Here is a 26,759-nt window from a genome sequence, read left to right as displayed (position 1 = left end):
TGAGATTTCTTGATGAAATTATTGTATATAAGTGTGAAGCCATTTATAATTTAGCTTAGGTTTTACTGTAATTTTTGTCATAAGGACTTTGATTTGATGTAGCCTAGTTGAAGAAGTCAGAAAAAATAGAACAGCATAGGTAAGGTGATAAAGTTTTGAGGCCTGCAGTGAGTTATGGTGTGGTAAATGTGGGTTATTAGCGGTAATACTGAGTCAAGCACATAATGTCTTAAGTGTTGTCACAAGGAGTTGATGGCTGACCATGTTAGAAGCATCAGCCAGATCAACAGTTAGTTACTATTCTTGTCTGGTGTCATTTGTCAGTGTTTGGAGTTCATCATTTGTTAATGGCCATACATATGTCATTGTATTTCTGCCTACATGAGACACATGCTGGTGCCTAGATAGTGTTTTGTATTTTTGGAGATATTCACATGTCTGAAAGTAGACTAATTTTTTCAAAATATTGACATGAATTGGAAGCAGGTCTGTAGTCTGTGTAGTCTGCTGTTGTGCTTGGATAGATCCTTTTTTGGGAAGGGATGGATTATTTTTATTTTATTTTAATTTGTATTTTACATTTGTTTACCGAAAGTCTGACTGACCCAAAATATCTCATTTTCAGTGGCGGCCCTGGGAGAAAAGCTCTGTTGACAAAAATAATTTTTTATCAAGAGTAATACATTATATACACTAAGTAACATGTATTACTGTCTTGCAATTCTGCCTTGCATGTCGCCAACCCCTAACTAATATAATCTTTTCTGGTTTTTTCATCTTTTATGGGGAAGGGGATCCATGTTAGGCATGCCATAATCATGATGCTTCAAACAATGCGACTAGTAAATATGTTACTTGCACAGTATCTCGTTGTTCACGTTGCTTTGTTTAGCAAATGTGTATCGGTGGTTTGTGGTATAAAATTTGAATTAAATGTTTTAAATTAAATCCAAATATCTGTAATCACTGTAGAAATAAAGCAGAAGACCGTATGCACACTGAGAGTTTTGAACAGTGTTTATGGCAACTGGGGAGAAATCGGCTGAAAGCAGGCATCTGGAACAAAAAAGAGGGTGTTCCATCAGCTGATGTCACAAAATGGGTGGAGCATGTATGAGAGGGGGTGGGAATGGGTGGAGTTATTGGCGATGCGAGGGGCGTGGCCTTAGTCCGGTTTTAGCTACAAAGAAAGCTGGCAACCCTAAATGTACTCTTGAGCACGATATTTTATCTTCTTTTATTTACATAATACCAAGAAACATTAAACTGAAACTGAAAAAAGTTTTAGAACTATGACGAGCGTTAGAGAAACAATAAACATAATTAGTAGAAAATGTCCAAAATTAGGAGCACTCGTTAATCACTGGTGCTGTTAACGTCTCAAAACATGTCGAGTTTTAGGAGGAACAGAGCAAATTTTGAGAAAAATGGGTGGCCAGTTGAGAGGTGTAGTGTAAAAGAACTCTCAGCTATCAAAAACTCACGCCGTCTTTGTTTCGGAAATGAATAATGTACTTTCACTTCATAAAGTTTTAAACAAAAATTATATAATATTCACGCGCAAATGCAATAGCCATTCCTGTGCTAGAGAACTGCAACTCCCATGATTCATGGGAACAATCGATGTTTCCCTTTAGGTGAAATGTCAAAGGGTGCACTGTACTAACAGGAAATATCAGTTCGACTGTGGATTTGGTGGTTGTTACTTGTGATACAGTGTTGCTTTGCGTGATTTTTACGGGACCTTTTCAGCATCCATGCATCCCCGGCGCCCTGAAGGATTTGATGGTTTAAGTTACAGAGAAAGAGAGGATCCTGTACATAGCAGTAATTTTAGGGCAAGGTCATACAATTCATTTACTGATCTGCCACACTGGGTAACAACACCTCCTGATATTCCTGGAAGTAGAAACCTGCAGTGGGGTGACACAACACCCCAGTATGTATCTAGCACTCCTGCTGACCCTGGGGCTGGCGGTGATGCTGCAACTTTAACTGGTTCGTCCAACAACGGTAGGTTATCCTGTTGAACGTTTTGAAGCATCTATAGGCCATCCAAAGAGACGATTGTAATAATAATTTCAGCACACCTGCTCACAGCTCTCAACCAATCAGAGATCAAACTCAACAGAATCAGGGGGCAAATCTTGCAAAAAATCAGAGACAATCAGGGACACTTTTAAAATATTAGTTTTAGTAACTTGAGGCATTAACTGACCAAGAAAATGTGAATTAATTTACATTTACTTAAGTAAAAATAATTGTGTAACTTTTATTTATTGAATGTAAGTCACCACCTTTTGTCCAAAAGGCACCAATTAGGAGAGATTGAGGGACAGTGCTAAAATCTGAGTCAAAATCAGGGACAGTTGAGTTATGCACCTGCTGATGTGTATTTTATTATTGGGAGCTGAAACACATTTTTTTTTTTATTTTTAAGGGCATCGTAATGCACAGTGGACAAAATCTACATAGGTTCACTGTATTCATGCAGCTTTGTATGTCTTTTCAGATCCATGTGTCATTTGGGTTGGCTTACTGGTGGTTTATATGTAGTATATTAGGGGTCTTTAGAAGCTTATCGGTTATATCAGGCATGTAGTCTTACTCATGAAAATATCAAAGTGTAGTGTTTGAAGTATATGCAAAGCAATGTAATGTTCTAGGTACTACAAATCACTGTATACTTAATATAGTGGCATGAACCACATATTAATTTAGCTTATGAGTAACTTAGAAATTTTAAAGTGACTCTTAACCTTGTTTAGAAACCGAATGTCTCGTACTGTGGAAACTTGAGGTCTGTAGTCTTGTATGTGGATACTGCAAGAGTATGTCTAGGTGAATGCCTGAACTTCAGAACTAAATTAATAAACTCTGGAATGAACACACTGTTGATATGAGATATTTTCATTTTTTTATATTAAAAAGAGAATAGTGAGTGTAATGCTGTACTAAGCAAAAAGCACCATGGCAAAAAGTATAACATTACTATTCATTCACAGCTGAAGATGTCACCCAAAAATCAATTGCATATTATTTTAAATTTAATTACTGGGGTGGTACATTGATCACAACTGACCATTTTCAGGTACTGTCTGGGTGACATAATTCACAAAGATGAAGAAGAAAAAGAGAGGCAGTGAACTGTATATGTCAAAAGTAGAACAGAAAGTAACAATATATAACAAAAATTAAACGGCAATTGAAAGAGATAGTAACTATTAAGAGAAATGCAAATTTTACACTTCACACGATTATATTTCATGTTTACGTCATGATGGAAATGCTGTGGAGTAATGAGAGCCAAGGCAGTGGATGTTGGGGGAGTTAGGTAGTTTTAGTAGTTGAAGAGAGCAATGCTAGAAGTTGAGAGGTCCTTGTGTGGCAAGTACAGTTTGTTTTGGTGTGGCGGAACATTTTGAATTCAGCTCTTGAGGTGGGAAATGAGGATTATAGTTCCTTTAAGTTGAGGAGGGATTCCCATATTTTAGGAGGAAGGATGGAGAAATTGGTCAATGCAGTGTATCCTGGTTTGTGCCTTCTGGATTGGAGGGGGGTTGGGAGAAGCATCTGAGAATGTAGTGTGTGTGCGTGTTTAGTATAACATTTGGCAGCTAGTAGTAGGAATGAGTTAGGTTGGAGAAGTTTGAAAATGAGAGAGCCTTAGTAGCAGGTCTACTATGTGCTGCACTGGTAGCTATTTGGCTTTTTTGATGGTGAGGTAGTGGTGCTCATTAGAGGGTGATTTAGTGAAGAAGCAACAGATTTGTTCTGCATTTGAACTGAAAATGCCTAGCCTTGAAATAGTGCTCACTTGCTTGTGCAATTCAAAATAACATCATGTATCTATGGTGCAACAGATCCATTGGTTTCTGTCATAGCTAGAATACCGCACATTGTACAAAAGTGTTTATACTAAGAAAGGAAGGTCTGTTTTACTAAAATGCACATACTGATTGTTTAAGAAGATGATGTAATTAAATACTGATCCTTGTGTACAGTAATTGCCATTTAAATTAGAACGAATACCAGAAGGGTAAGATATGGGTGACAACGTGTAATTGCTGTCCTTCTGTTTATGGAGAAGGTGAGATGTAGTGCAGAGGAAGGTTCGTTTAAATCAGATTTCTCAAGTGTAAACCTTTTCTTGCTGCTCATTGAAGCATGAAAATATGTAGTCACAAATGAATTATTAAAGGAGAGACTTGTTCTGCAGCTTGTGAGGTAAACTTTAGTCTGTGGTTGGCATTTATGGATTTATGAACAGCATGTTACACAAGCCACAACTACTTCTTATAGATATGTGTTTTGGTAAGTCTAATCAGTTTCCTTTATTTCTGGTACTTTCAATGGTAAACCTTTTTGGTAAATTGTATGTAAAACTGGTTTTGTAGATAAATTTAACCGGTGGATGTGCATTGTTCATTTACAGTTATAGGTATCTGGGTACATTGTTGACACATGGGATGAAAACAAAATTTAAAATATTAAATGCAAGTAGAATATAGTACAAGTCAATCCATAATACAGTACACAATAATACAAGTCAGCTAACATTAATTACTGAGCTGTTATCTTCTTTAGCTGAACCTACCTGATGTTAGTAAGAGGAGAAAGAAAGGAGATTGGTGATATAGTACTAGTTAATACTAAAGTGTTATGTAAAACATTAACTTACAATCAGAGATGTTATGTAAAACACTGACTTATTCATATGTTTTTTACTAAATGTGCATCTAAGGAAACTATTGATAAGCACAGCCACATCACCCAGTACTGATGGAAGAATGATAAGGCCCCCATTAAGGAGAGTTTCTCAACATATCCTTGGTGGAAATTTAAGGTAATCCATCCATCCTGGATGGTTTTAAAGATTGTTAGGGAAGTACTCTGCTCTCAGAAATTAAGGATTTACTGAACTACGTATCTGTCTTGCCATCTGGATTTAGGCCAGGTCACAGCATAGGAACAGTATTACTAACTTTTATGAACTTTATTCATGAAACTCAATCAAGATAACATGGTTGCATCCCTATTTTTAGAACCATATAAAGCATATGATACAGTTACACATCTAGTACTCTTAGGTAGACTTAAGGAACTGGGCCTCAGCTGGTTTTAAAGGTACTTTCACCACCGAACTAGTGTGTGTGTGCTGGGTTGATGAGCTGTCATCTACTCATCAAACAACATTTGGTGTGTCATTTACTCTTCAATATATTTATAAATCAAAAGCATACAGCCTGTTACCCAGGAAATCTAATAAATCTGCAGATGACTCAACACTAATATTTGCTGCCTCTTCAATCAAAATATTCCAAGGTGACTTTCATAGGTTCATAGGTTGGTACTAGGCTATTGGCCCTAGGGCCTATACAAGCCTAGCCAAAAAGGTACCCGGGCTTTTGCCAACCAATAAAATTATTTTCCTGTGCTCCTGTCAAGCAGAACCACAGAAGTGATCCCCGGGGTGAATTTCCTATTACCCATCCAATCATCAAGATTTTTCTTGAAGAGTGCTAATGAGGAGCTCTGTTTGACATAGGTAGTGTGTTCCAGAGTATGGGAAGTCTCTGGGACAGGAATCTATCCCTCCAGCATGTTCTGTTTATTGAGGTGACAAGGATTAGGTCCCTAGAGCATGTAGCTCGGAGGGATTGGGATTTCTTTAAGTGGAGCATGTCCAACAGCTCTGGGTTTGACATAGCGTTGTATGTTAGGCAGAGATCGGCTGTGAGTAGGCAATATGCGACGGAGTAAAGCTGGAGTTTTTTGAGACTATATGCATAAGGCATCTGTTTGAGGCCAGTAATCCTCTTTGTGAGGTATTTTTGCGGCCTTTCCAGCTGATGTAGATGTCTTGTGAGGTACATACCAAAAGGGGCGTTGTACTCTATAATGGGTCTAATGAGTGATGAGTAGAGGGGAACAATGACCTCTTTTTTTCTGGATGAGAAACCTTTTGTGATGAGATGTGCCACATAGAAGGATCTCCTGACCACTGTGGTGATGTGATTATCAAAGGAGAGACTACTGTCCACCTGTGTCCCAAGGTCTCTTATCACACTTTCAGTGTTAAGTAGACTACTACCTGTGTGGTAGTTCATGGGTACAGAGTTTTTACCAAAGGGGGTGACAATGCACTTTTTGACATTGAGCTTGAGACCATGGCTTTGACACCAGGCATCTGTCTCAGTGAGACCCTTTTGTAGGATGTCCTCATCATTAGGAGTTTTGATTATGGCTTCTAGTTTGCAGTCATCTGCAAATTTATTTAGCCAAAGACCTTCTGTGTTAGCCTGTACTTCAGAGAAGTAGATACCAAACCGGAGAGGACCCAGGACTGAACCCTGTGGTACTCCACTTGTCACTGGTCTGAAGTCTGATTTGGAGTCTGCTACTTTCACAGTGTGGGTTCTGTCAGTAAGCCAGTTGGCAACCCATCTTGTGATATAGGGATTTATACCTAGTTTAGTAAGTTGGCAACCCATCTTGTGACATAGGGATTTATACCTAGTTTATTGAGTTGGCAACCCATCTTGTGACATAGGGATTTATAATTCCAAAGTGGGGGATGGTGTCGAACGCCTTGGCAAGATCTAGATAGGCTGTGTGAACCACCTTACCCTTATCTATGGATTTAGTGACTACTTCAGAGAAGTCTGTCAGGTTTAGGAGACATGATCTGCCTTTTACAAACCAGAACTGTGTGGGGTCCAGAGTTTGGAGATCTCCAATGTCTTTGTTTATGCGTTCCATGATGATATGTTCCATGGCCTTGCAGACCAGGCTCGTCAGGCTAATGGGACGGTAGTTCCTGGGGTCTGTTGTGGCCCCCCCCCCTTTGTGGAGTGGGATAACCGTTGCGGTGTGCCATTCAATGGGCACAAAGCCTGAGGTGAGGCTATGATTGAACATGGTACTTGGGTGGGGTGCCAGTTCATTCTGTAGTTTGTGTAGAAGGCAGCCTGGGATGTTGTCAGGTCCCATGGATGCTGTGTTCTTGGCTTTGGAGAGTGAGGTTTTTACCTGTGCAGCCGTGATTACAGGAACTTTGCATTCTTCCGGTATAAAGATGGGCCCTTTAGGGGGTGAGAGGGGGGTAAAGTTAGCACTGAACCTATCTGCCAGGATGTTGGCAATATTAGTTGGTTCTGTATATTTAGTGTCATTGTGCTGTAACTCAGAGCAGATCTGAGTATTACCATTGAGATTCTTGACATAGCTATAGAATGCTTTGTGGTTGTCTTTAGAATCGGTGGTGATTTTGTTTTCATAACTAGCTTTGGAGGATTTTATGAGGGATCTCAGCTTCTTACTGAGGCTGACCAGGGAGTTCCTCCAGTCGTGGGATTTTACTCTTTTTTGAAACAGTTTCTTTCTTCTGTTGTAGAGTTTGTTTATGGCAGAAGACCACCAGATTGGCTTCCTTTTTTTGGAGGATAGCATCTTGGTTCTGTTAGGGATAGCATGATCCATTCACTCGTGTAAGTGCTTATAAAGTGCATCTGTGTAAGATTCAGCAGTCGTACCTCTATTGTCCATCTGTGTGGTTAGTGTGAAGTTGGCTTTGGAGAAATATTTTACGGTTGTTAATGGGGGGTGGGATCGGGATGTGGATGTCTAGGGTGATTAGCTTGTGGTCGGATCTGACCAATGAGTTGTCCTTTGGTGTGGAACACCGGTAACCCATGTTGGTGATGACCATGTCTAGGATATTGCTGCCCCTGGTGGGGGTGTGGATAAGTTGATCCAAGGCGTTGTAATTGATGATTTCCAGAAAACGTTGAGCAAAAGAGTTGGTACATGAGTAGTTTTCTCAGTTAATGGTAGGGTAGTTGAAATCACCCATTATTAGAGTGTTGTGTTGTACCTTAATATTTTCCAGTGCATCAAGAAAAGAGGAGTGGGAATCCTGGGGCATGGTGGGGGGTCTGTAGCAAGCTACAATCTGGTTTGTGGTTTTGCCCAGAGTTAGTTGAACTTGGATAATCTCGGATCCATTATGCTGAGCAACTAGCTTGGAGGTGTGGATATCCTTAATGAATATGGACACGCCTCCACCTTTAGTGTTTCGGTCCGGGTTTAGTGGCCAAAAGGTGTGGTATGAATTATAGCCAGGTAATGCAGGGGTGCTCTCTGGAGCTTTGAACCAGGTCTCTGTCACTGCACAGATGTCAGTGTTCTCCATTTTAAGGAGTGCCTTGAGTGAGTGCATTTTGAGGTTTAGACCTCTAGCATTGAGTAGCATTACCCTCAGATTTTGCTTGCTTATACCAGTTACAGTGGTGAATTTGTCATTTGAACCTTGCCTAAAAAAGGCACTATATGGGTGGCAAGAGCCTTTGTCAGTATCTGGAATCCCAAGGGCGACAGGTGCAGGCCATCTCTGGCAAAGCAGCGTGGTCTGTCGATCATGTCATCCCAGGCAGACAGATACTGGATTCCTTTAACAATTGGCTAAGCCTCTGGTGTCATTCTAAAGTCAATCATTTTGTCCTTGTACTGTGGTATCATTCTGGGTGATGGCAGGATGCTACTCAGGGCTAGGGTACACATCAGTAAGTGACATGGATACTGACACAGTTGCCTTCTCACTTACCACAACATCTACCACTGTGATAAAAAAAACTTGCCTGTCTTGCAAGTGTTTACCTTCCAGTTGTATGTGTATCTCAGAATATGTGCAGAAGCCATTGGATACCCAGTGTCTATACTTAAAATTCCTTTCTCCTAAAAGGAATATTCTCCACACTGTGGAAATAGCTATGTGTTATTCCCTTGCACAGAGGTGTTAAATTGATTGAACTAGCAAACTATAAACGTATAGACATTTTGTCCCATCTGTGTAAAATACTTGAAAATGTGTTTACATGCATTTGACTATTTACATAACAGAGAAGAGGGTACTTTTCACAACAAAGCATGGATTTAGGCCAGGACATAGTAGAGAAACCGCATTGCTAAATGTTGTAAAAACATTATTCGTGCCAGATTAAATCAGGTTGAACAGTTGTAGCCCTATTTTAGACCTGTTCAAAACATTCACATCTCATTCTCTTTCTTAGACTTTAGGAGTGAGGGCGCACTAACAGTACAGGCCGTTGGTTTAAAAGTTTCCTCAGACACTGAACACAGTGTACAAGCTGGGTTGATGAGCTTTCAAATCCAACAAATAACATTGTGTGCTCCATGGTTCAATATTAGGATCTTTAGTCTTAATGTATGTATAAATGAAATGCATACAGTCTGTCACCTAGCAAAACAAATCCAATATGCAGATGACCCAACATTAATGTTAATATGAGCTGCTTCTTCAGTCAAACCGCTCCAAGATGATCTATAGCATTCTTTTATAAAAACGTTTCAATCTTAAAAACAAATGCATTGTTATTCCCTTGCACAGAGGTGTTAAATTAAAAATGTTCACCTCCATCCTAACAATTAAACTATAATGATTTTACAGTGTGATCAGTCAGTGGTACTAGAAGTGGGTTAGTACAAAATACAAAACTACTGGGAGTAATAATAGACCGTAGATTGAGTCAATAGTCACATTTGACATTCAGTTTAAAAAAGCATAAACTAGGAGTTCTCTAGAAAGTGAAACAGTTCCTAAAAGAGTAATGTAAGACTATAGCTCAGACCTCTGTACTCTCTGGTGTCCTGTATGGCTAATCAATTTCCACTGTCCTACAGTCCTCTCAGCTAACTAAACTGATGCAGTCTTATAACAAAATTGCAAAGTTTGCAAGAAACCACATTAACCAAACTTATCCATTGAGATACCCCCAGAGAACTCAACCATAACACTACCACTGCACTCCTCCATTTTAATAACGTAGTAAATATGCAATGGCCAACTAGTGTCTGCAGTTTTCCTTGATTGATCATACAGTCTCCCATACAAAACTTCTAACATCAGTCTCAGAATTAAAACTGCTAACATCACTCAGAATTAAAACTAACTACCCCCACTCTACTATGGTTTCAGGACTACTACTCCCAACGCCAACAAGCTGTAAAGTGGGAAAAACTCCCTTTCCCCCGTACTTCCTGTAAAACTAGGAGTACCCCAAGGATCAAACCTAGGACCCCTACTTTTCACTATATTTACAAATAATCTTCACAAAGCCTCCCCTCTGGCAAACCCGGTTCAATACACTGACAAACTCCTCCTTAATCTGCTCTGCCCCCACCCTCCAATAACTTCACATTAAGACCCAAGAAGCCTTTACATCCATTGAAATCTGGCTAAAAACTCCCAGCTAATACTAAATCATAAAAAGACCCAACTTGTGCTCTTCCATCCTTCCAGAGCAGCAGTACCTACTCCTCCATTCTCTATTTTTGCATCAGATGATACCCCTATCTCCCCCATCACACAAACCAAATTACTAGGGATCATTATTGACAATAATATGAAATTTGACAAACCCATAGCTCATACAATAACCAAAGTCAACAAAGAATTAGGTACTCTTTACAGATGTAAAAAGTTCCTAACCAGCAACAGTAAAGTTATCCTAGCTTGTACCCATCTTCTCTCTGCCTTACTGTATGCTTCTCCTGTCCTAACTAATCTAAACAAGATCGATTTTAAACAAGTTATCAGTATGCTACAACAAAATAGTAAAACTTGCCACAAACTCCTCCTAGTGCACCCACCACTGTCAAGCCCTAAAACAGCTTTCCTGGTTGGAACTCCCAAACACCTTAGCTCTAAACCAACTTCTTCTAGCTCACCAGATACTGTACCAACCTGACAAAACTCCAGCCTTACAAGACCTGATCACCCCCTACTCCAATAACCGAGAACTTAGATCCACTAACAAGGCACTAATCTCAATCCCCAAATGCCATTGCAGCTCTGTTGACTCCCTGTATTGTAGCAACATTGCCAAGACTTGGAACTCCGTACCACTACAAATCAGGTTACAACTTAACAAAACCATCTTCAAGAAACAGCTTATTTCCCACCGAAACAACTCCTGGGCATGCAACTGCCTAGCACCTGGCTAACATATTCTAACTCCTTTTCCCTACCCACTATCCAACCTTCTCTTTAAAACTCCCAGAGATGCATTATATATTATCACACATTACTTACCAACTCACCGCTGCCTACTGCTTACTGTGTACACCCATCTATACCACTAAGTTGAAAAGCTTTCCCTTAAAATGTCAATGAACCTCATATGAGCTTGTCAATATTCTCCTCCTTTGATGAACTGAATAGTATTTTTAGTTTTTCCTTTCTTGTCTTGTCTTCATTACATCTTCGAGATTATCTGGCTAGTATTTTTTAGTTTTTCCTTTCTTGTCTTGTCTTCAAGATTATCTCTACTAAACATACTGTATGAACAACAGTCATATGTTACTACCTGCTATACCTTTACTTGTATGTCTAAACCACTATGCTTATGTAAATATCTTATGCAATCATATGTTATCTGCTATATTTTATAACTGTATATCTAAACCACAATGCTCATGTAAATATCCTGTGTATAGTATGGTAGCAATTGTTCTGGAGCTTTTCTCCCCGGGCCTCTGCTGAAAACTGACAGCTCTGTCCACTAGGACCTCCCCAGTAAACAAATGTAAAGTAGGGTTGCTACCTTTTCAAATGGCCATAGTGGGACATTTTCGGGACACACATCAGATTTTACAGGCCGACACATACCCACGGTCAGGACAACGGATAGAACTTTACTTTTTTGCCTAAATAAAAGCTTATTCTTGTAGCAGTTTAGTTGCTTATCCTGTTTCTTGTAACATTTAGGTATTTTAGATACAGAAATAACAATTTTATGCAACTATTGCATAAAATATGGGACATAATTATGTCTTACAATCTCAGAACATTTGCCATTTTTAATATTTTTGGTCAGGACACAACCACCCAAAGAGGGACTGTCCCTCGCAAAGTGGGACAGGTGGTAACCCTAATGTAAAATGAATAAACTGCATTCAATAAACCAGCAAGTATTATTCATTGAAAAATCCTTAGAATTATCACTGAGTGCGCCCATAGTCTGTGTATGTTGCTAAAATGTGGAGCCATATCACAGCAGATGTCAGAAATATTTTCAGTTTAAAATTTCTTTGGGCTGTATTTCTTAAGGAAAAGGCACTGCACTTGTAACAACCCCTTTACCAAGACCTTTGCTTGTTGTAAATCTTATCCCACATATAAGTTACAATCTTAATGAAATTATACCTATGAGTAAAATAGTACTGCCCTCTTGCTAGCCCTATTACTAATTTCCCCCATATCATGCAGTGAAATCAAATTGATAACACTGGTTTCTCGAACATTTACTATAGTAACTACTAGTTACATATCTTTATAGAATCTGACCAGATAAAATATACAAAAGCCTTCTCTTCTGTCTTTGGGCTAGCCTTCTCTTCTGTCTTTGGGCTAATGTCACAGTGGGAGTATTTCAGATACTTTAACAAAATGTGCTGAATGCTCTGATGTGTGTTGTGTGCTGTATATACTATATTCTCTAGGTGTGTCTGAGGTTATTGTGTTGTAAATACTATACAGTGTATGTGACATGGTATAATCTTTTAAGTTATGCAGTTGTGTGTGGTGTTCTATATTTTTACTAATTAGCTTATTCAAATGTATGTAATGTGGAGCTTTTTTCTCCCGACCCCTACTGAAGAGACTTTGCCCAGTCAGACTTTCCCAGTAAATAAAGTCAAATAAATAAATACCTTTAGAGGATCACCAATTCCACCTACAGTGCATCTTAGGATGTTGAAGAAAATTGGATCAAGTGAAAAGTGACCTACAGGGAGGACATGCAGACTCTACCCAGAAGGCACTGCAGCTGAAAACCAAACACTTTTAAGGTGGCAGCAGCCCTTAATTCTGCAAAAGAGTTATTCTCCTCGCTGATTCAGCCAGTAGGTCATCTGACTTAGCAAATGTCAGATGTGCATGCTAGCTCCCTTTCTGAGAGTGTGCTTAAAGATAAACTGAATGTTTGTTTATTTCTGAATTTTATGTAAAGAAGCTCTACTGCTGTAGTCTTGTGTGCAGCAGGATGTATGCACCTTTAATACATTTTCGTTTTGACAGTTTCTTAAGTAGGTAAGACTGCATAGGCACAAATTGTTGTTTTAAGAGGTAATTCAGGAATAGTGATCTGGTTAAGTGGCTTGCATAGTGTCCCACAATTTTCAAGTGATGACTGAGGGGCACAAACTAAGCATCACAGGGTGGTGCTTATTGCCATCATCTTATCTTTAATATTCTTGCTGTATACTGCTAGACTGAAGAGTATGGCTATAGGATGGTACATGAGGGGAGCTACTAAGAAAGTGCTTTTGAATCCATATTATGTATGTTCATGGATGTGTATGTATGTGTCCTAGGAAGCTAGTAGCCTTTGGGTTCTATTTTCATACTAACTGTATGAATTCATGATGTTGTTCGTGTTTCACTGTTGCAGTCATTACATTTGGGTAATCTGCTGGCAGGTTGCTCTCAAGTCGGCCTGAATAACAAAGTCTTGGGTCCTGCGTCGGTTGCTGTCTCCTCTTCCATGACTTCAGGTTGTCAGGGGTATAAAACATGCAGCTGATGCCGTTTTAATCAGCCTTTCTTATCGCGCAGTGCCCAAAGCAGAAGCAGTTCGCAAGTGCCGGTCGGCTGACTCCTGAAATTTTCATATTCGAGTTTCAGAACCGAAGTCTTCAAACTAAAGCTAAGTACCCCATTGGGGAAACTTTTTCTTGCTACTTACCGATGTCAGTAAAAGTTAATAATTGCATTACTTGTGGGAAGCAAATACCTCATAAGGATTTTCATTTGTACTGTATTCCTTGCCTAGTACTTGATCACAACGTGCCTTGCTGTCGGTTTTGTGCTAAATTTAACCAACGCACTATTAAGCGTCTGTATATTTTTGCATCTAAATATTTTGGTTCAAGATTTAACTACCCTGAAATGTCGTCGGTTAGCAATCCGACTACCAGAGTTCACAAAAATGCAAGGAAAAAGGCAGAGACAGACCGAGGTCTAAAACCGATGACAAAGCTTCTTCTAAGCCAGTTGCCGGTTTGCCAGTACTCAGTGAGGTGCTTTCGCAGCCCCTGATGCCCGCTACTTTTGAGTCGCAGGCCTCTACCTAGACCCATTCGGAGTCCAGTATGCCATGAGATTCGCAAAGTATTGAACCCGTGGATATCTCTCCCTTGGGTGGGTCCGGAGCCGCTGAGCAGGCACCGGCTTCTGAGTGTGTTTTCAGGCCTCACCATTTTTACATTAAACCGACGCCAGCAACAAAAACAAGGTCAAAAACAACTTCTATGTCTAAAAATCCGACGCATGAGCCACATGCTCAGGCCCCTATGCCTAAAAAAAAAAAAAACAGATGATCAAAATGGCTGAGGATTTAATTACCTTGATCAGGGGTTCCCAACCTCCCCCTGCTAAGAGGCCTAGGCAAGGCACTGATTATGAATCTTCAGATCAGGTTTCCATTTCTTCTGATTCCTCTTCTGATCAGGAATTTTCTATTCCACCCTATGAGGATTCTGATGCAGAGTAATCCATCCCATCTGCATCTCCTCCTAAGGATTACTCTTTTGGAGAGACTTTGCATACTTTAAGGGAACATTTTCACTGGGAGTCAGGATTTCTCTGAATCAAAAAAGAGGCTTAGCGATTTCCTTCTTCTTCCTCAGTTTAGTCCTTTGGCAATACCTCCTGTATTAAACATTGTTGTTGGCGTGTTTTTGGAATCAAGCATGGCTCCTGATTCCCTACTTCTGGCTCCTAGTAAGCCAGACAGATATTACAGGGTTCAATTTTCAAAAATCCTGTTTCTGATCCTGAGACTATTTCTCAGAGTCCCAAGGGTGTTAAGGCTTCTACAGCCAGAAATCCTATCCCTTCTGATAAGAGATTCCAGGGCGCTGAATGGATGGGGTAAGAAGGTTTATACGTCTGCAACCTTGGCAGTCAGGGCTTTAAACTGCCAGTTTCATATGCTTAAATATCAACAGCATGTTATGGGCTTACTGAAACAGAAAATGATGTTGATTTCGGATTGTGTGGAAAATAGAGAGTTACAGGATTTATTGCATTCAGCAGAACAGGTTGGAAAGCATACTTTGCAATGTGGTTTTGATTCCTTGGAGGCCTCTTGTAGGGCTGCCATTACTGGATCTGTGATTAGAAGGCATGCCTGGCACAAGGAGCAAAATCTGCCTGATTTATGTTAAAGCTAAATTGTTGCATGTCCCTTTGCAGCATGATACTCTGTTTGGTAATAAGGCGGAAGAGGTTTTAAAGAAAATGGAAGACAAAGCTAAATCTATGCAAACTGTAAAAGATTTCTTGCAAGTGCAGCCACCCAGGTTCAGTTGGAACTGGCCTACTAAAAACCGGTCCTTTCCTGTGTCCAACAGAGCCACTCGGGGCAAACCCAGGCACTCAAAAGGCTCCGGATATCAATCACAGGGTTCTTACAGGTCAAAGCAGTGGGGTGCCTCCACCTCCAAATCTGGAGGAAACAAAGCACAACCCTACAGTAAGCAGTCTCAATGACTTTCCTCTTCCATCTCCAAGCACTTATCTTTTGGCAGCCCCCTTGGGGGGAAAACTAGCACTTCATGCTCAAAATTGGCAGTTAATTACCCAGGACAAGTGGGTATTAAACATAGTATCCCAGGGGTACAGATTTCATTTCCATACTTTGCCAATTCCAAACAGATGGCCGGATCTGCCACAAAACCAGTTGCCAGAGGCCCAGAAACAAGACCTGTCCCTCATGGATATGGGGGCTATTCCACTGGTACCAGAAAAGGAAAAAGGACAAGGATTTTATTCAAGACTTTTCCTGGTACCCAGAAAAGACCATTCATGGCGTCCAATACTGGACTTATCGATTCTGAACACATACCTGGGCATTCCAAAATTCAAAATGCTGACTTTACAACAGCTACTGCCTATGCTAGGCAAGAATGCTTGGTTAGTAACTCTAGACTTAAAAGAAGCATACCTGCATATCCCAATAAGGGAAACATGCAGAAGATACCTCCGCTTCAAAGCAGGTTTTTTTGCATTACCAATTCTCTGCACTGCCCTTTGGCTTATCTACTGTGCCCAGGGTCTTTACAAAGTGCCTGGCATGAGTAATTGCATTCTGCAGACAAAGAAACATCCATATTTATCCTTATCTGGACGATTGCCTCATTCAAGCAGAGGACAAGGACACTCTTTTTCAACATCTGGCATTTGTAAAAAGGCTTCTAGCATGCCTAGGGTACACCATAAACGAAAAGAAATCGCAACTGATACCCTCTCAAATAATTACATTCCTGGGTGCAAGCTTGAATACAACTGCCCGGATGGCTTACCTCACGCCAGGCAAACAAAGGCAATTGACAACATACTTCAAACAAATGGCAACAAAAACCCAGTTATCTGCAAGACAAATTCTGCAGGCTTTGGGGTTCATGGCATCCTGCATTCTTCTAATTCCATATGCGAGACTTCATATGAGGAAACTTCAATGGTACCTAAAAGTTTATGGAGTCAACATTGTCACAGCCTGGAAACAATGATTCCTCTCATTCCCTGCCTACAACAGCAGTTTCTTTGGTGGGCAGAGACATGTCACCAAAACAAGGGACTGTCATTCACTCTACCCCTGCCACCCACTAACTACAGATACATCAGACTATGCTTGGGGGGCCCACCTGGCAGGGTGATGCATTCAGGGCAAATGGAGCCCAAACCAAATGCATCTGCATATCAACCAGAAAGAAATGCTAGCTGTTCAGAATGCTCTTGACAGCCTTCAAGGACTTACTTCATCCAGGACAACTACTGATAAAGACGGGCAACACCACAGTTATGTGATGCATAAACAAGCAGGGGGATACACATTCCTACCCCCTTTGCAGACTAGCCATGGCCTTGTGGAACACAGCCTTGACTTACCAAATACATCTTCAAGCACAATTCCTGCCAGGAAAGCAAAATACTCTGGCAGACAACTTAAGCAGAAATCGTATGGACCCGCACGAATGGAAACTGGATCCACAAATCTTCAGCATGTTAGCCCAGGAAATGGGGGAGCCCAGACATAGATCTATTTACCTCTCCCCAAAACTATCAGTTGGACAAAATCTGCACAAGAACTCATCACAAAAAAGCATTGAAAGTGGATGCTCGATCGTTCAGCTGGAAAAACCTCTCAGTCTTTGCCTTTCCCCCTCTGCCTCTACTCTCCAAGGTCTTACTAAAAGTCAGACAGGAAAAAACAAAAATGATGCTAATTGCTCCGGACTGGCCTCGCCAGCACTGGTACCCGCTTCTAAGGAATATGTCACACCTTCCTCCATGGTACTTGCCTCAAACACCTCATCTACTGTCTCAGCAAAACTATCAAATTCTGCACACTCTGCTCCAAACTCTGAATCCTGCAGCATGGCTAATCAACTAATTATTCAAACCACATCTCTCAGTAAACCTGTGATGGATGTCATTTTGGAAGCCAGAAGGCCTAGTACTAGAAAGTCTTATGCTGATTTGACAAGGGCCTATCTTTTTCTTCAATAAAAATCCATGCCTCTGCCATCTGGACTCATTACAACACAGAGCTTCCTCTCTTTTCTCATCCACTACTTAAACAATATCTCAGAGGGGTCAAAAATGTAAAGCCTCCCAGGAGAACACCAACTCCTGCATGGGACCGCAGTTTTGTGCTGGAAAATCTCACCCTGCCTCCTTTTGAACCAGCAGCTACTGCGGGTATAAAATTTATATCTTGGAAGACAGCTTTTCTTTTGGCAATCGCTTCAGCTAGAAGGGTTTCAGAACGACTGGCTCTCATGGCAGTGGAGTCTTTCATTGTATTTTACCCGGACAGGGTGGCCCTCAGGACCAGTCCTTCTTTTATGCCTAAGGTGGTATCCAGTGTGGCCCTTAACCAGACCATTCACCTGCCAACACTTTTCCCAAATCCGCAGAACAAGGGGGAGCGGATTCTGCATTTATTGGATGTACACAGACAACTAAGATTCTACTTAAACAGGACAAAATCTCTAAGGAAGTCTGAGCAACTATTGGTAGCATTTGCTGCAGGATCAGAGGGGAAGGCTACATCAAAGCAGACTATTTCTAAATGGGTAAGCCACTGCATTCATTTCTGCTATTTGCACCATGGTAAACCTGTGCCCAAGGGGATCAGATCCCATTCCACCAGGGCTGCCTCTACTTCAGCAGCTTTTCTCAGAGGGGTCCCAACCAAAGACATTCTAGAAGCTGCTACTTGGAGCTCTGTTCATACCTTTACAAAGCATTATCATTTACCTCTCTTCTCTACATCCAGGGCAGACTTTGCCACTGAAGTCCTGCAGGGCCTTGTAATTCCTCCTAATGCTGTTTAGTTCCATCCTCCCATCCATAGCTTTGGGATTCTACCCAAATGCAACAGTGAAACACGAAGAACATAGTACAGTTGTGTACACTTACCATAAATCTAGATGTTCGAGTTTATTCACTGTTGCAGTCCAGGTTACCCACCCGCCATCCCCCATTCTATACCTTTTCTTTCCTTCACTATACTCAAAAGCCTTTGTGGTGTATTTGCTTTTAGTTGAAGGTAAATTTTATGTTTCTGAGGTGCATTTATAAATTTACAGTTTATTTATATATATTTTTGCTCCCCATTTTAGGGGCACCTGACATCTGGGGCAAGAAAAACTAATTAAAATGGCGTCGGCTACATGTTTTATACCCCTGACGACCTGACGTCATGGAAGAGGAGACAGCAACAGATGCAGGACCCAAGACTTTGTTATTCAGGCCGACTGAGGGCAACCTGCCAGCAGATTACCCAAATGTAATGACTGCAACAGTGAATACACTCAAACATCTACATTTATGGTAAATGTACACAACTGTACTTTCCTTTATTAATACTGTAGTGCAGCGTAATAGGGACGGGGAGTGATGCATTCCTGAGATACTGTCTCCCGGATTACACATTAAACCAAGGTTCTATAACTTTTCAGTTGTTGGCAACCCAGGTAGATGTAAAGATCCCATGGCACTTGTGGAAAGGTGTATGGACTTGTTTTTAAAACTTCATCACACAATGTAGATAATAACAATAAAATAAAAATATAATTAACTAAAATAATTATTCATTTTCATCTTACATTTTCCCCACTGCACTAAACATATCGTATTGTTTAAAAACATACCTTGTATATAGCTGCATTTTACCAGTAAAGAAATGTACATAAATGAGTAGATGTACTTCTCTGATTATTGTTCTTTTTCCTTGTTATATTATGTAACAACGGTCTACAGTCTGTGTTCTTCCGCTAGTCCAAATTAACTTTCCATCATACGATTCCTTTAGTGTAGTGTTTTTTAATACTGTGTGTTCAGTCATTTCTTCCCTAACGTTTTTTGAATTCTTAGATTCTTAGTTTACTTTCTATTTTACCTAACTGATTTTTACACATGATAACATTTGTATGCTGAAATCACACATCCTTTCATGCATTACTTTGTACATTATTGGAGCCTTCAATGGAATTCTTGTCCTTCACAAGAATCCACTCAAACTGATCTCTTTTCTGCTTGCTTTCATCTTTCAATAGCTTCTACTTTGCTGGATTTAGTACTCAATAATAATTTTCTGTTTAACAAGAATATTTACAAGCGGCGTTGCAATGGGGTCCGCTGCAGCTTCAGCATACGCCAGTCTTGTTCTTAGGTGGTGGGAACATAGTGCTTTTAGACCTATTATGGGTCAATACCAAGTTGTCTTTTATGGTAGATATGTGGACGATTTGTTTTTTTTATTTTAGAAGGTGACACTGATCATGCAAGTTCCTTTTGTAACAGTATAAACAATTCTAGTGACATTTTGAAATTTGTGGTGGGGGATGTTGGTTTATCTGTTCGTTTTTTGGACGTCACTTTGACCTGGGATACTTACAGTAACAATTTCAGTAGTACTATACACAGGAAGGACACTTTTTTGTTAATAGCTGTTTGCATTACTTGAGTAGTCATCCAGTTTTTATGAAAAATAATATACCAAAAGGCCAGTTTATACGTGCTTCACGGATAATTTCGGACAATGTGTTTTTTGAGGAAGAGGTTAGATTTATACACCACATGTTTTCACAAAGAGGATATCCTTTAAATTTATTAGCTAAACTAAAAATTTATTAGCTACAGAGATAAAAGAGTGAATAAAAAGAATATCTAACTTCATCCATTTCAAGTACTGCAGTTTGGTATGTAGACCATGCATTCATAAATCATGAGTTTCTTTGAAAGCTACCAAAATGAATTGCAATTTCCCCTTTTCAGATTTTCCTTGCAATGATCCACAATTGCAAATAAATTAAGCTCCCTAAGTAAATTTTAAAGCAAGCTAAACATTTTACAGAGCAGTGCTTAAAAATTAGGATTTTAATGAATTTTCTTAGTTATTGTTATGATTTGTGGTCAGTATTTTCAGTTTACAGGGTACTGTTCATGCCCCTTGCTTATGGAAGATTTGTTTTTTCTATAATCTTTATTGTGTGAATAAATGTTAGTGTTGATGTAAGAAAATAAGCAGCTGGTATGTAATTTAGCAGTCAATTATATTCTAAAGTGCAGAGCACTGCTTTATAAACCCGGGAGATGCAGTTTCATTTCAAGTTTGTTTTGTTTCAGACCAGCTAAGCCGATTTGCAGGATTTGGAATCGGACTGGCAAGGTAGGTACACTACACTTTTTATAAGTGCAGATATACATGTATTTGTGCTTCTGTAAGAATGCATCACTGATGCATTTGGCTATAGTAATTGTTAATTACGTTAGTGTTAAAACTAATTATTCTTATTTTATGTTGTCTTAATAATCTGCACCGATACAGGATCGGTTATTAAAATGAATTGCCTCATTTATAGTTTTACTAATCAGCATGGAGTACATTTTGCATGCAGAAACTCAATGAAGGTACAAAGTGGACATTTTTTTATCCGTACATTTGTAATACAGAAGAAGCACAGAAGAACATGTCTAAAAAGCAAAGATTTAAAGATAGTCTTGGAACATTTCTTTCTCACACTGATTGAAAATGTTTGATAACTAAGTTTCTTCTACTGAGTCCAAGGTGGTGGTTTACTGTTTTCTGATTGAGCTAATTGTATAGACATCTGTTGCAGGAAAGTCAGTGTTATGTTTTGTGAAGCTGCAGAAGCAAATTCAAGCAGACTGATTAATTTTGTTTCAAAGTGGAAATTTAATCCAACTCTTTTTTTCCAAAATAGAGCATGCTTTTTAATGGCAGCATTCCTGTCCACCACTTATATTTTTACTGAATAACTTAACAGATTGTTGGCATTAAAATTTTCGAAATAATTTAGAAACATCTTGCACTCTATTTAGCTAGAATGTCAAGATTCAAGATTAAGCATCAATTTGTTTGTTACTGATTTAAAATTTTAGCTGTTACCTGTTTCAGTTATTTGGTTAAGATCATAATGAGTGATTTGGTATATTTATAAATTTTTGCATGCAGCTACCATGCTGTTACAAGCAGACAAGTTGTCCTAATGCCCTGAGCAGATGAGCTGAAATCTTAAATGTAGTTGTTACATTTACTAAGTTTGTCTAACACCATTTTTTAGCAGATACTTTGTGCTTTGCCACCATTGTGTGTGTGTGTGTGTGTGTGGTCTCTATTTTAGAGCATATGTTTTGAAAAAAAGGCAAAGAAGGTAATGCAATAGGCTTTAGAGCTACAAAGAATTACCATATTGTCTTAGCCTGCTATCTACACCTGTCACCCCAAGTGCTAATATAGTTGAGTTTGAACTGTATCCTTGGAGAAAAATAGCATTCCTGCACATTCAGAGGCAGTCCTGTAATGATACACCACCCATTTTTGTGTGGAATAATGCAGAATTGCAGATGAATGTTATATTATAATGTGATCTTATTATATAGTCAGAGTCTACCTTTCAACAGGCTACAGAATAGTAAGGGGAAATGACGTTCATGCTGTTGCAGAAAGTGATGTTTTTCCTCATATTGTAGCATATTTAATGCAAGGGATTGTGTGGATTTATTGACATAGATGACCGCATCTTCACATAAGTTTACTCTGACAATATGTTCCTCCCCTGGGGCTCTTAATTCTGCACTATTGAATCAAATGTTGCTCTTTCACGATAAAATGGTGCTGTGCAATGGCAAGAATTAACCACAATGCAGTTTTATTTATTAGTCTTATAGTGAATTTATTTTTTATGGAGAATAAAATCTTTAAGTACTACTATACCATTTCAAATGAAGTATTTTATTATATATGTGCCCAGTATTCATAATTCACAAGACATGGTATACTGTAACTTAAAATAATTTTTATATCAAACTCTGCTAAACCTTAAATTCAACACAAATCTTCACAGAGAAGGCTAATTAAGTAATGCAAATTTCTTACAACAAGGCCTTCACTTCTTTATTCTATTATACACTTGATATAGGCTATTTGCCCATTACTATGGTTGGTGGGTGCTATATGCCTTTGACTTAAAATTGTCATCTTAATTGATGTTATTTCCTGTCTTACCCCACCTTACTGTTATTTCCTGTCTTACTCCACCTTACCCTAACAAGCTTACTCCTTAGTAAGAACTCCTTTTTTTTTTTTTTTTTTTCTTTCCCTACTGTTGCATTAAGGCATCCTAGCATCTTTTTCTTCTCTGCCTCAGAGCTTCCTCACCTAACCTGAGCATCTTTTCTGCTCTTGCACAACAGGAGTCTTCCTCCTTCCATTGCTTCTCTGTCACACAGTTCATTGATCCTGCCTCGTTCATAGTTCCATCTCTCTGCCCAGCTCCAACACCTTCCCCTCCCCCACCCACAGTAGACAAAAAACCTCCAGTGAAGCTCCATGTTCTTCCTATAAATGTCCTCCCAAATTTTCTTTAATTCTGCCCACATCCCTGTGCAAGATATTTGATCATTCCCTGCATAGTTAGACTTCTGCCTAAAACTGTTTGCACAAGTGTTAGCATGGATTTGCTACCCCCAAGTTCAGTTTGTTGGGATTTTCTCTCACCACTGCACGAGCCTTCTCTTCTATTCCCACACCGCTTTTCTTTGTCCGAATATTCTTAAGTTATTCTTTACCCCCTTACAACTCTCTTTCCCTAAGCTCTCTAGAGGTAAATGCTCTAACCGATGTCAGAAAAAGTTTTTGTCTTGCCTGTTGGAAGCAAATACCACACTGAGATTTTCATTCTTACTGAGTTACCTGTTTAGGCCCAGACCACGACGTACCTCGCTGTCGGTTTTGTGCCTTGTTCAACGCCGGAACCATTCATCGTCAGGCCCTTATTGTTTCGTTCTCGATCTTCGTATTCCGAAGTGGCTTTGGTAAGCCATCCGACTAACGATATTCCAAAAAAAGTAACGATAAAGAGAGAGACGGACCACACAGGTCCAAAACTTCCAACGACGCTTCCGTTAAGCTAGTCACCAGTTCGCCGGTATTCAGTGAGGTGCTTTCGCAGCCCCTGATGCCCGCTTCTATGGATTCACAGGCCTCTACCGAGACCCGTTTGGAGTCCGGTATGTCACGAGATTCTTCTTCAACTATGGAACTTGCGGATGTGTCTACCTTGGATGGGTCCGGAGCCACTGAGCAGGCACCAGCTTTTGAGGAAGTTCTTTGCACTACTGATGTTCGACAGGAACCAACAACCTCTTTCGTGTCTTCAGTTCTATCTAAAACGACTGAGTTTCTAAGGCCAAGAGTACGCGCTACGCCTAGAAAACAGACAACCAAAACGCTTCCACCTGCTTCCTTGCCACAACATCAAATGCTTAAAGTGGCAGAAGGCCTTATTATGCTTATTAGGGGAAGCTAGCCTTCCCCTGCTAAGAGAAAGAGACCAGTCCCCTGCAGCTTCAACAGACCAAGAGTCCGACGACTCTGAGGTATCTGATTATGAAGACATGCCCTTATCTGCTTATGAGGATTCTGATGCAGAGGAAGCCATTCCCTCTGCCTCTCTTCCAGAGGATTTTTCTTTTGATGAAACCTTACATAGCTTAAGAGAACATTTCCATTGGGAATGTCAAGACTATCTTCAGTCCAAAAAGAGACTCGGAGAATTTCTAGATTTGCCACAACATAGGACTTTAGCAATATCCCTAGTCCTGGAAGTTGTTGATGATGTCTTTATGGAATCCAGCCTTACCCTTGATACTTTAACCCCTACTCCTTGGAAACCAGACAGGTACTACAGAGTACCTGATTCTCACAAATTCCTTTTCAAAAATCCTACTGCTGATCCAGAGATCATTTCCCAGGGGTCTAAAGGTATCAAAGCTACTACAGCTAAGAATCCCACCCCTTCGGTCAGGGATTCCAGAGCTTTGGACAGATGGGGTAAGAAAGTATATACCTCTGCAACTCTCGCCATTAGGGCTCTGAATTGTCAGTTTCACATGCTGAGGTACCAACAACATATTATGGAACTTATTAAGCAAAAAATAACAACCTTTACAGACTGCGCAGAAAACAAAGAATTGCAAGAGCTTATGCATTCTGCAAACCAAGTCAGCAAGCATACATTGCAGTGTGGTTTTGACGCCCTAGAAGAATCTTGCAGGGCAGCAGTCACTGGTTCTGTACTGAGAAGGCATGTTTGGCTTAAGGAACAGATCTTGCCAGACCATGTCAAATCAAAGTTATTAGATGCGCCTTTGCACAAGGACAGTCTGTTTGGCACCAAAGCAGAAGAGGTTCTTAAAAAGATGGAAGAAAAAGCTAAATCTGTGCAGACAGTTAAAGAACTCTTTCAAATACAGCCTCCTAGATTCAATAGGCATTGCTCCTCAAAACATTGGTCCTTTCCAGCACCCTCAAGGCCATCTCAAACCAGACCCAGGGGTAACAGACCACCCAGACTACAGTCTGAGGGTATGCAGAGATCTAAGCAATGGAGTGGCTCCACCTCCAAAGCAGGGAGTGCTAAGCCACTCCCTTATGGAAAGAATTCCCAATGACTTCTCAACTCTGCCCAACTACTTGTGCCCCTAGGAGGAAAACTTGCCCTTCATACAAAAAACGATTTCCATCACCAAAGACCGATGGGTCATCAACATTGTATCCCAGGGTTACAAATTTTACTTCCACTCACTGCCAACCCCAAAAGGGTTCCCAGACCTTCCTCCAAACCAGTGGGCAGAGGCACAAAATCAAGTTCAATCCCTGCTCTCTTTAATGGCAATTCATCCTGTTCCTGCAGAACAGACGGACCAAGGATTCTATTCTAGACTCTTCCTGGTACCAGAAAAGAGGGCACTTGGCGCCCAATCCTAGATCTGTCAATTCTCAACACCTTTCTGTTGGTACCAAAATCCAAAATGCTCACCCTGCAGCAGCTTCTACCTATGCTAGCCAAGGATGCCTGGTTAGTCACCCTAGACTTAAAAGAAGCCTATTTGCACATCCCTATAAGGGACTCGTGCAGGAAATATCTATGCTTCAGGGCAGGATCTATGCATTATCAGTTCTCTTCACTTCCCTTTGGCTTATCTACATCTCCCAGAGTATTCACAAAATGCCTGGCTCCAGGCATTGCTTACTGCAGACAGAGAAATATCCAAATTTACTCATACTTGGACAATTGCCTGATTCAGGCAGACAGTCAGGAAATGCTGTTGCAGCAACTGACATTTGTAAAAAAACTTCTAACCTCCCTGGGGTACACCATCAACGAAAAGAAATCAAAATCCAAACTTCTCCCCAGTCAAAAGATTGTATTCCTGGGAGCAAGCTTGGACACAGCATCCCAGATGGCATTCCTCACTCCAGAAAAACAAGCCCGTCTGACATATGGTTTTACTCAAATTGCCACCAGAACATAGCTATCTGCAAGGAAAATCCTGCATGGCCTCATGCATCGTACACATTCCATATGCCAGACTGCATATGAGGAAACTTCCGTGGTACTTCAAAAAGTCTTTCGTGCCAACATTCTCAGTACCTGGACACCGTCATTCCTATCCTACCCTAAGGACAGAGTTTCTTTGGTGGGCAGCAGCATGCAACCACAACAAAGGACTGCCCTTTACTCAACCCCTCGCCACCCAGAACCTAACCACAGATGCATCAAACTATGCCTGGGGGGGGGGGGACACATGGACGGCAAGTGCATTCAGGTCCACTGTTGCCCAAGTCAAACTCATCTGCATATCAACCAAAAAGAGATGCTAGCTGTGTAGCACACTCTGACAGCTTTCAGATCCCTGCTCTCACCAGGACACCTGCTAATAAAAACCACCACAGTTATGTGATACATCAATAAGCAGGGGAGAACACACACTTACCCACTCTGCAGACTAGCCATGGCCCTGTGGAACACTGCCTTGGACATGCAGGTCCATCTGCAAGCTCAATTCCTGCCAGGAAAACAAAACTCACTGGCAGACGACTTGAGCAGAAATCTCCTAGATCCACATGAGTGGCAGTTAGAGCCCAGCACCTTTAACCTTCTGATTCAGAAATGGGGGACCCCAGAGGTGGATCTATTTGCCTCTCCCTGCAATCACCAGCTCAGCAAATTCTGGACCAGGACTCCTCACAGCAGGGCCTGGAAAGTGGATGCCCTGTCCTTCCAGTGGGTAAATCTATGCCTTTCCCCCTCTGCCCCTTCTCTCAAGAGTATTGCTCAAGATAAGACAGGACAGACCA

The 26,759-nt window shown here is 40.4% G+C and overlaps 1 protein-coding gene across 1 annotated transcript in view; it reads left to right on the top strand.

Moving 5' to 3' along the window:
* Positions 1-1,645: 1,645 nt before the first annotated feature.
* SLC25A46 (solute carrier family 25 member 46) overlaps positions 1,646-26,759 on the top strand; it is a 130,015-nt gene continuing 104,901 nt past the window's right edge. The window contains exons 1-2 of the mRNA XM_044064476.1: positions 1,646-2,013; positions 20,720-20,762. Coding sequence (XP_043920411.1) covers positions 1,758-2,013; positions 20,720-20,762 — 299 coding nt within the window. The 5' untranslated portion in view covers positions 1,646-1,757. The remainder of the gene's footprint in view (positions 2,014-20,719; positions 20,763-26,759) is intronic.

The sequence above is a fragment of the Protopterus annectens genome, chromosome 2.part2 (genome assembly GCF_019279795.1).
Source record: "Protopterus annectens isolate FY-2018-M chromosome 2.part2, PAN1.0, whole genome shotgun sequence".
In the NCBI taxonomy this organism is placed as follows: domain Eukaryota; kingdom Metazoa; phylum Chordata; order Ceratodontiformes; family Protopteridae; genus Protopterus; species Protopterus annectens.
Note: the sequence above shows the minus strand (reverse complement) of the source record. Positions and strands in the feature narration are given on the sequence as shown.